Source organism: Gossypium raimondii, chromosome 7 (genome assembly GCF_025698545.1).
Source record: "Gossypium raimondii isolate GPD5lz chromosome 7, ASM2569854v1, whole genome shotgun sequence".
NCBI classification, from domain to species: Eukaryota; Viridiplantae; Streptophyta; class Magnoliopsida; order Malvales; family Malvaceae; genus Gossypium; species Gossypium raimondii.
Window position 1 is genome coordinate 50,756,689 of NC_068571.1, and position 16,223 is coordinate 50,772,911.

General features: G+C 30.6%; 3 protein-coding genes and 1 non-coding gene across 4 annotated transcripts; 3 read left to right on the forward strand and 1 right to left on the reverse strand.

Moving 5' to 3' along the window:
• Positions 1–162: 162 nt before the first annotated feature.
• TRNAL-CAA (transfer RNA leucine (anticodon CAA)) lies at positions 163–246 on the forward strand. Its single transcript has one exon. It is a non-coding gene; the product is annotated as a tRNA-Leu (tRNA).
• Positions 247–370: 124 nt separating this feature from the next.
• Positions 371–1,673, forward strand: LOC105764835 (uncharacterized). The gene is made up of 2 exons (XM_012583644.2): positions 371–636; positions 976–1,673. The coding sequence occupies exons 1-2, from the start codon at positions 453–455 to the stop codon at positions 1,494–1,496; spliced, it is 705 nt and encodes a 234-aa protein (XP_012439098.1). The 5' UTR covers positions 371–452; the 3' UTR covers positions 1,497–1,673.
• A 645-nt stretch (positions 1,674–2,318) lies between these two features.
• LOC105764652 (putative pentatricopeptide repeat-containing protein At3g15130) lies at positions 2,319–4,790 on the forward strand. Its single transcript, XM_012583343.2, has one exon. The coding sequence runs from the start codon at positions 2,532–2,534 to the stop codon at positions 4,608–4,610; it is 2,079 nt and encodes a 692-aa protein (XP_012438797.1). The 5' UTR covers positions 2,319–2,531; the 3' UTR covers positions 4,611–4,790.
• Positions 4,791–9,492: 4,702 nt separating this feature from the next.
• LOC105764717 (protein ANTI-SILENCING 1) lies at positions 9,493–12,199 on the reverse strand. The gene is made up of 4 exons (XM_012583462.2): positions 12,067–12,199; positions 11,406–11,757; positions 10,620–10,788; positions 9,493–10,514 (listed from the first exon to the last, which is right to left on the reverse strand). Exons 2-4 carry the CDS (start codon positions 11,739–11,741, stop codon positions 9,829–9,831), a joined length of 1,191 nt encoding a protein of 396 aa, XP_012438916.1. The 5' UTR covers positions 11,742–11,757; positions 12,067–12,199; the 3' UTR covers positions 9,493–9,828.
• Positions 12,200–16,223: the final 4,024 nt, after the last annotated feature.

Consider the following 16,223-nt stretch of genomic DNA (forward strand, 5'->3'; position numbering starts at 1 on the left):
ACATATGGATAATGATAACCAATATGCTAAAAGGTAATGGATGAAGAATTAATTGATAAGATTTAATCTGCTTTTAAGTTACAACTGTACATGAAGATGCATATATCTCATTGGAGTTTAGCTTAAACTTTTAAAAATTTCTGATGACCTACTTAACATCTTGTCAGGATGGCCGAGTGGTCTAAGGCGCCAGACTCAAGTTCTGGTCCTCGTGAGAGGGCGTGGGTTCAAATCCCACTTCTGACATCATGCTTTTAATTTTTTAAGCCCATTCTTACAGAAGCCCAAACTGAGACAAGCCAGTAAACAAAAGCCCAAAGTTTGGCCCAAATGTTCCAAAGCAAAGCAAAGCGGAAATCTTCATTTTGTGGTCTTTTCGCTTAGGTTTGCTCAAGTAAATTTCAACCGACAACAGCCGTGTTTTTCTGGAACGAAAGATTTCAGTCTCAAACATGGCAACCAGCGCCAGAGAAAGTCGGCGTAGGAAAATCCTCGACAGAGGATCCGATCGTTTGGCTTATATTACGGGTCAGCTCCAAAACCTGCCTACTCCTCCTCCTCACTCTCATGAACAACTCCACGCCAACCCTCCTCCGCCGCAAGATCCACCTACTGATATTTCGACACAACCCGCCGGTACCCTTTTTCCCCCTCCATCGATTCTTGTTTTTGTGTATCTTGAACTCAAGGGTCGTTTCCGTTTATTATGTATTGTTAATTGGATGAGTCTGTTAAGGATCTAGGTTTAGTTGAATCTTAGCAAATGAAAATTTGGATTTACAATTGTAGTTAAATTTTGCATTTGGTAAAGCTTTGGACTTGCTTCTCGTAAGTCCCCATCAAATGTCCTCCATTGATGTCATCAAGTTACTAGAATACTGAAGGACTGTCTGAAACGAAATTAATAAAAATGGTTTTCTTGATGGATTCCATGTTCTTGTGATTGATTACTTTTGGGTTTTTTTTGGCATGCAGTTTCTCCTGATGTCGACGATGAACCGAATTCATTTCTGGTTTCATCAAATGATCGAAGTTCACCAATTTCCACGTCAGGGACAGTACAGGGTTCAGAAACATCGGCTCGGAAACATAACTTCTTCTCCCCTAAACAAATAAGTTCTGCCATTGATGCATCTGAGAAAGCACGCCTTTTATGTTCAGTAATTGTGGGTGCTGTAGTTGTATTGTTGCATTTGGGGTTTCCTCTTCCAGGAAACAAGTTCTTAGGGAGCATTCTTAACTTTAGGCCACTTTACTTGGTTTTGTTGACCAATGTAACATTGGTGATGGGGCGGCTTCTTTACGGTGATCATGGAAGTTCACAGAGAACCATTAGAGAAGAGCACAAAGCCACTTCCACAGATGACTATAATTGGGCTGAGCAATTAAGCAAGACTTTGGATGTAGGATTGGTAGCAAAGAAGGTGGTTGATGCAGTGTTCATGGATTGTAGTGTATATGCAATAATTGTCATATGTGGCCTCTCCTTCACATAGCATATATTTGTTTTGATTGTTTTTTGATGTGTTAGGGATTATGATGTATCTTTCTAGGCACCCCTGCTGAACTTTTCAAGTTGAATGGATCAAGAATGGTATTCTTTGGGTTACTTGCAAGTTATGCTTCTGTATTTCAAAACTATCTTCAATGAAGTATTGGGTTGCATTTTATTATTCTTACATTGCATTACTGCAAATTATGGTATGAATCTGAACTAAACATACTTTGTTCGTGTTTAATCAACGAGTTTCAAAAATATGTTTTTGTTTATTTAACATTGATAAACGAATAGGAATAAAAATCCAATTGGTCATAAAATTTTCATCCAAACTCGCTATTCATATGCAATTTTACTTGTAATACATATTGCTTTGATGCAATGAAAATTACTCGCTTAGGTCCCAAATCCATGCAAATGAAGGTGTATCATGGAGGTTTTCTTCTTTTTAGATAAAGACAGCCTCAGGTGAAAATTAAAGATTACATTAATCTCTCCAATCTTTAACATAGCCCAACTCAACTAAATCTTGATCGGACTTTGGAGGTTCACTAAACCATTGAATACCCGTGAAATTTGTCGCAATTGTATTCTGTGATCTCGGAATGTGACAAATAAGAACCTTCCAATTACGTCTTAACAAACTATGAATAAGAGGCAATTCCACCATATTACTAAAAATGGTTAAAATGTTAAAATTTCATCCATTTATATTATTAAAATTGATGTGGTTGAAAGAATACAATACTAATAATGTGTACATCATGTTAATATACAATAGAAAAAAATTTATTTTTTTTCATAAAGGGGCAAAATGGATTGCTTTTACCTACATATGAAACATACCCAGAAACTGAAGAGTTACTCGAAGAACATGCTTTTATTACAAAAACCACACTTCGTCTCCAAGAATTCACTCTTCGAAATATGGCCATAGGTTTCCCTCATAGCTCTCGTAATTATGCTAAATGGTTACATATGTTTTTCACTGAATAAAAGTCTTAAACTGAGACGCAGTTTTGCAAGATAATCAATGATTCGGTTGTTGTTTCCGATTTGGAGTGGCAGGCAGAGATTAGCCAATCTCTTAAGATATTGCTCAAAAAACTCGTTGCTTGATCAAGGGGTTCAGGTTCATGCAGCTAGTTTGAGGATGGGATTTGGTTTTGACTTGATGTTGAGCAATGATCTTATAGAAATGTATTCAAAATGTGGTGTAATGGACACTGCTTCTCTTGTGTTCGACAGAATGACTGAGAGAAACGTGGTTTCTTGGACGGCGCTCATGTGTGGCCATTTACAAAATGGTAATGCCAGAGCAACATTATCACTCTTCTTTCAGATGGTATTTTCATGTTTGAAACCAAATGAGTATACTTTTTCCACGAATTTCAAAGCTTGTGGGATTTTGAATGTTCCTGAGATTGGAATGAAGATTCATGGTATGTGTGTATTAACTGGCTTTGAAACTGTCCCTGTGGTGGGGAATTCAATAGTTGATATGTATTCAAAATGTGGAAGAATCAACGAAGCAGTAATGATGTTTAATGTTTTGCCAGTTAAGAATCTAATAAGTTGGAACACAATGCTAGCAGGTTATACACTTGCAGGCCAGGGTGAGAAAGCTTTACTTTGGTTTCATAGAATGCTAGAAAATGGAGAGATACCTGATGAATATACATTAACAACCGTGTTGAAAGCATGTAGTCGTCTTGGGAAGATTCGGGAAGGATCAATGATTCATGGTTTTTTGATCACTAGTGGATTTCCATGTTCTGGAAAAGCAGCCATTGCAGGTTCTCTTATTGATTTGTATGTGAAATGCGGGAACTTGGCTGAGGCTCGAAGGGTGTTTAATCAGATTGGAGAGAAGAATGTAATATCTTGGAGTGCATTAATTCTGGGGTTTGCTCAAGAAGGGAATTTGGCAGAAGCCATTGAGTTGTTTAAGCAGCTTCAAAACAACAGCAAGCAAGTGGATGGCTTCGTTCTATCAAGTATGATGGGTGTATTTGCTGATTTTGCACTTGTGGAGCAAGGCAAGCAAATGCATGCGTATGCTGTTAAGGTTCCTTCTGGTTCGGAGATATCTGTGTCCAATTCAATCGTTGATATGTATCTGAAGTGTGGACTTCTAGATGAGGCCGAAAGACTTTTCAACGAAATGCCAGCAAGAAATGTGGTTTCTTGGACAGTAATGATCACCGGGTATGGGAAACATGGCATTGGCAAAGAGGCAATTCGTTTATTTAACCAAATGCAGTCGAATAATATCGAGCCCGATGGGGTGACTTATTTGGCTACACTATCAGCATGTAGTCATTCAGGACTCATCAAGGAAGGTGAAGAATATTTCTCACAGTTATGTCGTAATCGATGGGTTAAACCTGGGATAGAGCATTATGCTTGCATGGTTGATCTTCTTGGTAGAGATGGACGCTTGAAAGAAGCCAAAGACCTGATAGAGAACATGCCATTAAAGCCAAATGTAGGGATATGGCAAACGCTGCTGAGTGCATGTAGGGTGCATGGGAACTTGCAACTTGGGAAAGAAGTAGGCCAAAATCTTTTGACATTGGATGGCGAAAACCCTGTCAACTATGTGATGATTTCAAACATTTACGCCGAGGCTGGATACTGGAAGGAGTACGAGCAAGTAAGAGAAATGGCAAAAGCAAAGGGGTTAAGGAAAGAGGCAGGGCGTAGTTGGGTGGAGATTGACAAGGTGGTCCACTTTTTCTACGGCGGAGACGATACTCACCCAATGGTAGACAAGATTCATCAAGTGTTGAAGGAGATGGAGAGAAGGATGAAAGAAGAAATGGGGTATGTTCATGGGGTGAAATTTGCATTGCGGGATATAGACGAAGAGTCGAAGGTGGAGAGCTTGAGGGTTCACAGTGAGAAGCTGGCAATCGGATTGGCACTTTGCCATGGAGGGTGGGATGAAGCAAGAGTGATAAGGGTGTTCAAGAACTTGAGAATTTGTGGGGATTGTCATGATTTCATAAAATGCTTGTCGAAGATTGTGAAGGTTGTTTTCGTGGTGAGAGATGCTAATAGGTTTCATCAGTTCAAGGATGGCCTTTGTTCTTGCAGAGATTATTGGTAAAGTGCTAATGTTGTTTTTGCTTACCTATTCTTGCGCACAGAATGAAATAACGATGGACCATATGCAATGATATTTTAACTTGATTAGATAGGTTAGATTGAAAACTGATCGAGATATCGTTCGAAGAATGACTTTAAATTAGTTAGATCATAAATCAGTATGAACAGGTTGAATTGAATTTATTTATTTTATTTATTTTTAATTTTTAATAATTTTTAATTGAACCGGTTAAACCAGCGAACTTATGGGAAGGTGAGATTAAAAATAATAGTAATGAAAAATTTATATATTGTAGTAGTGAAATTAAAATAGTTATGAAATTGTATATGTGATAATGAGATTAAAATGAAAATATTAAATTATTTTATTAATAAAATTTTAATCTTAATCTTAATCTTAATTAAATTAAAATTTTATATTTAATTAAGCTATTGACCGTTAAAATTATTAAATTATTTTATGTAAAATAAATTAATCATTATTATTTACAAAATTCTAATGGAAACAAAATTGATGAAAGTATATATAAGCATTTCAAACAAAAGAAGAGAAAATAAAAATAAATTATAATTATCATGGATAAATTTGAGACCTATTAAATTAAGTATTGAGGTGAATCATTTCCTTTCACAATTCCTCAATTTTTTAATAATTTTATTATAGGTTTTGATCATATAAATATTTACACAATGTCTAGAACTATCTATAACCTCTCCCCAACGAAAGATAATATATTTCAATGGGCTCAATCCATATCCTCCTATATTGATAATAATAATCATGCTAATTAAAATTCAATCCACAATTAGGTGGTTGGTTAATTACAAAAACCTATTTTGATAAATAATATCGAAATATTCTTATCTTGAAAATAAAAAATGTTTTTAAAAAATGTGCAATAATAAAATAAAGAAAAGTCTACTATAGCTTGATTGACTTTTAAAGCAATAATTTATTTTTTTTGAGAGCAATAATTTAATGGCTGACAGGGGGGTTGAAGGGGATAATCATGATAGCTGGCTTGGCGGTGCCAATTTCACATAGTTTTGAACTTCGACTGCTTCTTCTTCTTCTTACTTCTCTTGGCTATTTTCATTTTCCTTCAGCCAAAGGAACTTTGAGACAGTGGAACATGACTTAAAACATACTTAGCTATTTGAGAATGACTGACTACATTCATTAAAATATGAGCAAATCAAACAGTAAATACTGCAAGATTCTCTATGCTTTTTATTCAATAATGTGCCGTCCACTAGTGAAAACCTGTAAAAAAAAGAAGAAGAAGCTCAAAAGCATCTTCATTTGCTTGTGAATAAAGCAAAGAGCGAGTAAAAGTTGCAACATCCCATGCTTTTCTTTGTCTTGGGTTGTGATATTCAAAAAGACCCAGAAAACACATCCAAACAATGCTTTGAAACATAAAAAATTCCGGGTTTAACAAATTTGCTTGAGTTTTTTTCACCATTAAGTCCAACCAGTTAACATGAACTATATACAAATGGCAATGCAGAGAAAAACTAACTCAAAAAAGAGGAGAAAATGGTATGCAAAAACCATGAGTTTGGATTCTTATAAAAGATATATTAAACATGGTAACACTTTCCTATTTCTACTTCTTAATTACATGAATGCAAACAACTCATAATTTGGCTCTCGAGATCCTCGACGGATCGGCAAACCGAGCTGAAAAAGATCGAGAAAGATTATCAGGCTCCGCCCATCCCGTTCCTTGATCAAAATTTTGGGAGTAAGCATCTGGTTCATAAGAAGCTTGGAATGTACCACCAGAACTGAACAGTTTCTTCCTTTCTTTTCTAAGTTTCCTCCAAAAGTTTGTCCACTTCGGTTTAGAACGATCATCTTTGATGCCACGCTGCGTGTAGCTACGGCCTAATGTGATGGTTTCTCTGCCGGAGCTCTGTCTGTGCCACATTTTGATTTCCATGGCTAGAAATAGTGAATAATAGGATGAGGTTTATATAAATGCATGTAACGTGACTAACCCTATCATACATACATATATATAAGAGAAAGAGAAAAGTTTATTGCTCAAGTCAGCATTAAGCATGTATGAAGTCAAATAGCTTGGCTGCATATACGGCTTGGCTATCAATATTTTGTGTGAAAAATAAAAGGGTATGCTCTATGACCAACTCAACAACTCATTCCAATGGGTCAATAAAACATAAATCATAGTAAGAATATTTTCTTTTCACCTAAAACGTTTGTTGAAATTGATATCATAATAATAATAATAATAATAATAATAATAAGTAACAGGAATCTCAAAATAATAAAGGTAAATTATATAAATAGTCATTCAATTATTAAAATTTTTCATTTTAGGTACTCAAATTAAAAAGTTTTCAATTTAAACACTCATGTTACATAATTTGGTCATTTTGATCACTTCCGTTAAAATTACAAACAACAAGATGATGTGGTAATTAAAAATCAGTATAATAGTAAATTTACCCTCAACATTTATATATCATATCAATTTAATCATAATTTTAAAAATTGGCTCTCTAAAATTACAAATAGTCTCAATTTGACCCTAATTCTAAAAATGCAAAGAAATATATAAAATACATAAATATTTTCAAAAATATAATAAATTTAAATTTTACATTAATATTAATATTAATATTAAATAAAAGTAATTATATTAATATTAAATAAAATAAAAAGCCCTTCCTCACCCCGTCCCTCTCCCTCTTCCCCATCCTAGGGGTGATATCGGTTTGGTTCAGTTGGGTTTTTTAGATTATTTGAACTATCCATAATAATTCAATTCGGCTCGTTTTAGTTCTTGATTTTTCTTATTAATTTTTTGATTTGTTTTTATTAGACTTATTTTGATAAAAAAATGAGTTTTGTTTTATAGTTTTTGAATATTATTTGATAAAATTTCAAGGTTTTCTCATTAATATTTCTAAAAAACAACAATTTTTCAAGATCTTTTACATCATTTTCACTATTTCAAACATAAAAAAAAAATTATATCATAAAAATTAGAATTAATTATATATTAAATAAATAAAAGAATTTGATTCGATTTCGGGTAACTACAATTTTTTAACTTACATTTCATAAATCACCCAAATACCTCGATTCAAGTCGATTTTCGATTTGATCGGGTTTTTTTTCTCAACCCTACCCCAATCTTGTGAATCATTAATAAAAATATTAATATTAATATTAATATAAAATTTAAATTTATTATTATATTTTTAAAAATATTTATGGATTTTTATATATTTCTTTGAGCTTTTAGAATTAGCATCAAATTGAAAATATTTGTAATTTTGAAGGTCAAATTTTTAAAATTTGACTAAATTGATGTAATATGTAAATGTTGAGAGCTAAATTTATTATTATACCAATTTTTAATAGCCACCTCAGCTTTCTGTTTGTGATTTTAACAGGATTAATGACCAAAATGGCAAAATTATATAATATGGGTGCTTAAATTGCAAACTTTTTATTTTGGGTGTCTAAAATAAAAATCTTTTATAGTTGAGTGACTCTTTTGTGTAGTTTACCCAGATAATAAAGACATAATGTCAAATTTAGCTCCTAATGTTTATATCTTGTCAATTTGGCCCTTATTCTTTCTTTTTCTTTTGAAGTTAAATTTGACCATCAACTTTGTGAAAAAGAATTGAAATGATTTTTTTACAAAACACTAATTAAAATGTTAAATTTTAAATGTGGCAACTTGTATGACAATGTATGAGTACTTCATGTTTTTCTTTTATGAGCTTTTAATATTTTTGAATTTTAATTTTTGAATTTATAATTTTAAATTATTTATTGATGTGATGTATAGACAAATAATGTCATGTCAAGATAAAATAAACATAAACTATCATACAATGTCATACCAACAACATTAAAATTAATATTTGAATTAACATTTTATTAAAAATATTTGAAATCTAAAAATAATTTAAGAATTAAACTTATCATTATCTCGATAATAAACAAATGAAAATGGATAAATTAGTAGAAAAGAAGTTAGGCTAAGCTCCTCCAGCCAGCCAAACGAGTACTCTAACTAGAAAGAGGGGCCCCACATTTTCCAGCTTTAACGTGTCCAAATTTAAATCCGCCGAAAGTCTTACTTTGTTGCGTGACTGTTACATTTATTAGATTATATCTATTAAAATGGATGCAAAATGGATGTTATGATTACTGAAGTGATCAAGTTTTGTTTCCGTACTCTTTGTTAATTCTGAAAAGAGTAATTAATTGAATGATAGTTAGATTAGTATAGATATTATTATTAATGTAAAAGAGTATAGATTCGAATACGTTAAAATTAATTATTCTTCTATTTATGAATTAGGAAAAGATTATGTATAATTCTGAGGATAGTGTCAAACAGAACAGATATAACCAGAACTTATAATAAGGTTATTTAAAAAAAACTCCCAAAATAACACTTTCTACATGTGACTAAAGGCACGTATTAGACTATCCTCGAAGCTAGAGGATAGAATTCTAAAAGTAGGATGACATTCAATTCCTAGATTGTGTCATGATTTATTCAATCCTTTCTTTATTGTAAATTTGCGTTGTATATTCTCAGTTCGGTAGCTATGAGAAATTAAGGCGGCCTTCCAAGTCAAGGTGATCACATTCTATTTATAAAGAATACCTTGAAAAATGGACTTACTACATTAATTGTGTATGTACATCATGTCATTGGTCACAGGTGATGATCATGAAGAAATAGCTGCTTTGAAAGCTAAAGCCTACAAAAGATATTGAAATCAAAGACTTGCCCGAGATATTTTTTGGGGTTTGAGGTAGCTAGCCCATAGCATTTCGCAATAGAAACATATTCAAGCAGTGGATGAAAGAGAATATCAGAGAATGATAGAGAAATATATTCTAACTAGTGTTGTGAGTCAATTCATACATGATCCTACAAAAATCCCATCTTCAAGTTGTATTAAGAACACTAATATACTTTAAGGGTAAATTGCCTTCTATTATCTTTAAAACTAGAAGCCAATACAGATGCAGACTGGGCAAGTTCCAAAACAGACAGAAGAGGCAGAGATCAACTACTAGGTATCGTACCATCCTAGGAAAGAATTGAATCACTTCGAGAAGCATTGAAGTTCAGATGCTACTGTATTGGTGTTAAGGCTGCAATAACTAAAGCTAACAATCCATTTCAAACATTATAGGACCAAGCTCACAATCTTTAATGCACATTAGAACTCCATGTTGCAAGGGATAAACAAAAGGAAAGGAAAGAAGGAGATAACTCCAGAACACCAATTTCAAAATCAGGTCTACTAATAACTTCCAATGCTTTGTCATCAGTTTTGATGATATCATTTGAAGGCCATGAAGAAGACTCGTTCGGCAACTTGCAAGTAGGTTTTGTGAGTTCGTCATCCCCCAACTCCAGCTTCGTGGAAGAGTTTGATGTCCCATTGGTATTTGCAGCACATCTGGGTTCGTCTTCAGAAGCAATGATATTTGGTACAAGCACATCAATCTCGTTCTTGCAATCAGAGACTTTCCCAAAACTATCTAGCTTTGCTTTCTTATATGGCCTCTCATCTAACTCACCCAAATCCTCAATGGACTTTAATTTCTCATCAACTTTCAACTCTTTGTTTTCTTCAGCTTTAAGGCTTGAAGCAGATTTGTAGTTAAAGACATTCTCTTGTCTATCATCAGCAGCAAAGGTTTCTTCAACAACGGGTTTCTGTTCCCCTTGTCTATCTTCAAAATTTTGAGTCTCAAACGAGTTCAACTTATTAGACAAAATCACCTTTTTATTTACTGCCATAGCAGTCTCACTAGTATGTTTATCATCCACATCAGTGTTATGACTAGAAGGGGGCTTTAGAGAACCCATTCGGTTAAAAATAAATTTAACTGCAACAATTCCAGAAACAAAAATATCAACAATTTATACAACCAGCACAGAACAGGAAATCACAATGAAGTAACATTAAATGATAAAAGAATAAATAGTAATACCATCAATTCCAGCAAATTTTTCATCCATTTCATCCACAATAATGCAGCGCTTAACATTGAACGTACGACAAAATACAAAGTCAGCCTTTTGGAGCTCTTGATCTGAGGGTTGTGGATTTCTGCTATCCTTTGAAATGCAAACTACATTGCATTTTCCTACAATTGCTTCCTGAATTAAAGTAGAGAAATTAGTAGCTAGTCAGATAAATGTCTGCTAAACACTTAAATAGAACACATATCTGAATGCTACATGCTTAAAAACAGGTATCAAAATGATTGGCAAAATTACATTTTAAAACTGAGTGCCTGCAAAACTTAAATACAAACCCCTTTTAGCAAGATAATTATCCTCAAGGCCGAAGTGAATTGGACACAAATTACCATTTTCAAGAATAAGTAACAAGATTTGTAAACCAAATTTCTGTACTTGAGACCACTATGAATCCAACATGTATGACCAAACTCGAAAGTATTAGGAAAGATGAAAACTCTTAGACCATTGAAACTTGTGATCTACCCACTTCATGCAAGAAATTTAACAGGATGTAAACAGAGTAGCTAAAAGAAGATATTAACACTATGAATGGAAAGCTCTTGAACTTGTCCTCTTCAAAGTTTTTCCCTATAGTAAAAAGCAAAAAATAAAATTAATAAACTCGATAGCTACCAAAACTCAAATACTGGACTGTAAATACACAAGTAACCACAAATATAAACTACAATTGTCAAATTTCAGATAATGAAAGAAATATGGAGTACTGAAACAAGTTATGGAATTCCAATTACCAAGGGATTAATGTTAAATAGGCCAACTCCGTCACCAGATGCCAAGAACACTTCATTAGGATGATTCAATTCAACTTTAAGATATTTTGATATCTCAGAAGGTCGGAAAAACCATAAAATCTTCACTTTCTTGGATTTATCGGGATTTTCCCATATTTTTATAAGTTTCCCTAGAAAAGTTAAAGAGTGGCCTTCTTTGTGAAGATAAACATTGTCATAAAGAGTGTAACAGAGGCCATCATAAGTGAATGATTCATAAAACTGAACATCTCTATTTCTCGCACCAATTCCTCTCTTTTTACCCCACTTAAATTCAATGTTCTCAACTTCTGCCATACTTGAATGGCACAACCTGAAACCAAGAAAAATAACGGAATGATTCAACAAGCAAATACATCATATTAATTCTTAGGGAATATTCACATGTTTTGTTAAAGATAAAATCTACCCCAAATTATCAAATAGGACAAGATATATGATGAGAAATTAAACATCAATAAACTTTGATTTACAGGAACCATCAAAGTATTTTAAAGGAACTAAATTCTAAGGGACACCAAAAGCAGCAATAAACCCTAATTCTTTTTTCTTCCATAAGAAGCAATGCCGCCAATAATGGCTACTCAAATCTTCAAATAAAGATGGCGGGAAATTAACTTACGATTTGTGAAGAGGCAAGAGAGTGGAAGCGTATGCTTAGCTCTAATATATAAAATAATAAAGAAAACATATAATAATAATAAAATAGAGAAGAGCAGCCTTAAATCTTCCTCCTTTGTAACCCTTTTGCTGTCTCTGCTTCGACTTTAATCTTCCCCGTGCGTCTTAAATTATTATTATTAGGTTTAAATATGTCAGAAGTCCCTATGCATTTCTGAAATTTAAAATTTAGTCCTTGTAGTTCCTGCCTTTTTTATTTAAAAATATTGGTCCCTCCAATTTTTCTATTAAAGTTGTAGATGTGGTAATTATAAAAAGATAAAATAATTATTTTAGCCCTTAATATTTATAATGTCTATTAATTTGGTCCTTACTCTTTAAAAATACATAAAATAAAATTTATAATTTTAAAATTAAAATTAAAATTTTAAAAGTTCATAAAACTTTTAATATTTATTTTTCCTTTTTTATAATTTAAAATAATTATCATTTTATTAAAAAAACAACAAACCAGTTTCAAAGAGATGAACAAATTCAAGTGAAAAACTTGAAAAAGAAGAAAGAGGTTAAAATATGTAATAAGTCTCTATACTCTTCACAATTTTGAAATTTAATTTTATACTTTTATTTTTAGAATTTAGTCCTTCTAATTTTAAAATTTCGAGATCCAGTTCAATTAATAACATTGATAGATTTAATTTGTTAAATTTAAGTTCATTACAACATCATTTTTTTAATTACATGACTATCAATTAAGTTTTTTTAATTTCAAAATGTCAAATCAACAAATGTAACAACATATTAACTATGTTAACAACTAGATTTGAATTTTGAAATCAAAAGTAGAGAGACTAAACTTTTAAAATATATAGGGATTAAATGGCAACCGCTTGTCCATGTTAATTCTCTATGTATAATGATTTTATAATTTTTTATAAATTTGTGCATTTTCAAAAAAAAAGTTGATTTGAGGTTGCCACGTGTCTTCATATTATTAGTTGATAGTGTCACATTATCAAATTTTAACGACATTATTGTAGAAATGCGTACCAAAACTTCTCTTCATATTTCAAAAGCTTCTCTTATATTTATTATTTATCTCATATTAATTTAATTAATTCAAGAAATAATAATATATTTTTATTATTTATCGCTAATATTTAAATTAATTAAGAGAAGTAATAATTATGACACAAGACGTGATGTCATCATTTTTACTCACAATAATTTTAATTTGACCATGGTAATTTTGACTTGACATGTGACGCTTTGTAATTAGTTCAAAATTTTCTTTAGCAGTTACATATATAACTCTCTGTATGTATTTTAACAAACCGACTATTTAATTTATCAACATAGTTATACTTGTCATGCACATAAAGTTTCAAATCAATTTGATATATTTTCATATCAATCAAGAATATTGTCTTTATTAATATATATTCGATAGTTGAAAGTTCTTTATATTAAACAAATTGATAGACATTTTAATTTATTCAAAACTTGACATGAACGATCTATGTAAATAAAACATGAAATTTAACAATCAAATTGTTAAAATATTAATTGTATGAAGAGTTACAAATGTGTGTAATCTGTTTTTGTTTTACATTAATGTAAGCGGATCCTCTTTTACATAATATAATAATATTATATCATTATTACCATAACTATAATGCATATAGAGCTATTAATATATTATAAGATATAGATAAATTATTACATAATATAATTATATATTATATAACTATTAATATAACTCCATATAGATATAATATTAAAATTGTTGCCTAAATTCATTTAAATTGTTAATAATGCTAGTAATGTTAAGATATATTTTATAAAGTTGATATAATGATATATATTATTAAATATAAATAATACGTATATGATAAATTATAGTATGCATTATAGTATTACATAATATATTAATACATATTATAGCATGTGTAATTTAATATATTACAATACATATATATAATTTGCAATACATAAAATATTATTAAAATTTAATATTTTAATAAAATATTATTTTTATAAATTAGATTTTGAGTTGGGTTTTAATTTTACAATTTGTACTTGAGTATTGGGTTTGATTTCTTTTATTTTGGACTTGAGATTTGGGATATAATTAATTATTTTGGGTTTGGATAATAATGAGTATGTTATTTGGATTTGGACTCTGAACAATATATTTGGGTTTTGGGATAAATATTTTATTTTTAAAGCTTGAAATAAATACTTTAAAATATGAGTATTAGATTTATAAATTTAATAAAAAGATAAAAGTTATTTAATTATCAATATAGTAATATAATAAACAATAAAAGCTATTTTCATCAATTAAAACTTTTTCAAACTCGCACTTTTATATATATTATTATAATAATTTAAATATACAAAATTTATGCATATAATATGGTATATATTTATAAAATAAATAAAATAATTATTTGAATCTGTCAAAGTCCGCTCAACTTGAACCAATCTGAATAAAAAAAGTCCATGCCCAAAAAAGCTCATGCCTAAAATAATTTGAATATGAAGAAAATCCAATCTATTTAGTAGTTATATTTTGTGTTTTTTATTTTTTGAGCAATTTTATTATAAGTTATAATCATATTTATTCTTTTTGATACAATGTTTAGAACTATCTATAGCCTCTTCCCAATCCATAAATAGGAGGATAATGCGCTTCAATGCACTTGAACCCATATCCTCATGCATTAATAACAATGTCCATACCAATCGAGTTAAAAACTCAATCGATAATTTTCTAAAAGAGTTAATAATAAGGGGAGAGTTGACAAAAGAAGAGAAAAAAAAATAATGGTAAGCTAAAGAACAAGGTTCATGAACTAAAATGGGATGGCAAATGATAAAATATAGTAAATGGAGAAGGGAATCTCCCAACTCCCAATTTTTGAAACGATAACGAGAAAAGAAAACTTTATAGAGTTTTATATGTCCAAAGATGAATTAATGATTAGATGTGATTTTTTTATTGTTCAACCATTGTCTCATTTATATACATATATACATTGCTAAGGTTCCATAATATACTTATATTATCTTTGAGCTAACAATTATTTGGACAGTGAATTTTGGTTAAATTTTGATATTAGTCCTTATATATATTTGTAATTTCTAAATTTTGAAAGTTTAATCTTGATTAAAACAATAACAGTTAAATTTATTTGGTTAAATTCAACTGTTAATCTTGTACTATGCATACAATTGTAGATTTGGTTTATATTCGTAATTGGGTCATTTCAAGTCCTTATACTTTTAAAATTTGAAATTTTAGTCTTGACACAAATGACAGCTCCTAATCAACTAACTAAATGTTTAGTGAGTAATATGTGAAAATAATAAGTTGACATGTTATTACACATATGATAATATATTTCTTGCAACAGACTTTAAAAATAGCATAACTTAATGAATTTAACCATCATCATTTCGTGAGGATTAAAATATTAAATTAAAAAATACATTAGCTAAAAATAATCAAATTAAAATTTCATAAAATATAAAAATAATAATAATAACAGTTATAACCTAAAACTTTTGTACGTGACCAACTAAACTTTAATATCTTATCAAGAAAAGAAAAACTGAAGACTTTAATATGGTATAAAATATATGCAATGTATAGGAAGGAAATGCAAGTTGAGGTAGGGACAAAGTAGACTTTAAATCATGGAGAAAAGCCAAGTTTCCACGACGGTCTAATCAAGCTTTGAGAAGTGATTTAAAAAATAAAAACAGAATGAAGGTTTGAAAGAGTGGAAAAGATGACCCACCTCTTGATTCTGTGTCCAATATTGTAATATATTATATGGTTGATTTATAGGGAGTGGAAGATCATATTTCACATAAAGTTGAGATTTTTCTTAATTGGAATTGTCTTTATCAAATAGACACATCAAATGTGGCACAATCACTTTTTTGTTCCAACCCAAAGTGTTCCTTTGTGTTTTGTTTTAAATAATAATAATAAAAGCACATTTTTGAACTTATATATAATATGAAGGAGACTCATGCAATCATTTGAGGTGTGAAGAAACACCTAAACATATAATTAAAAAAATATTTGAATTTAGTATTGTTGTTAATGTAGTAGGATGTGACGAGTTCAAGTGTTTGAAGCACATT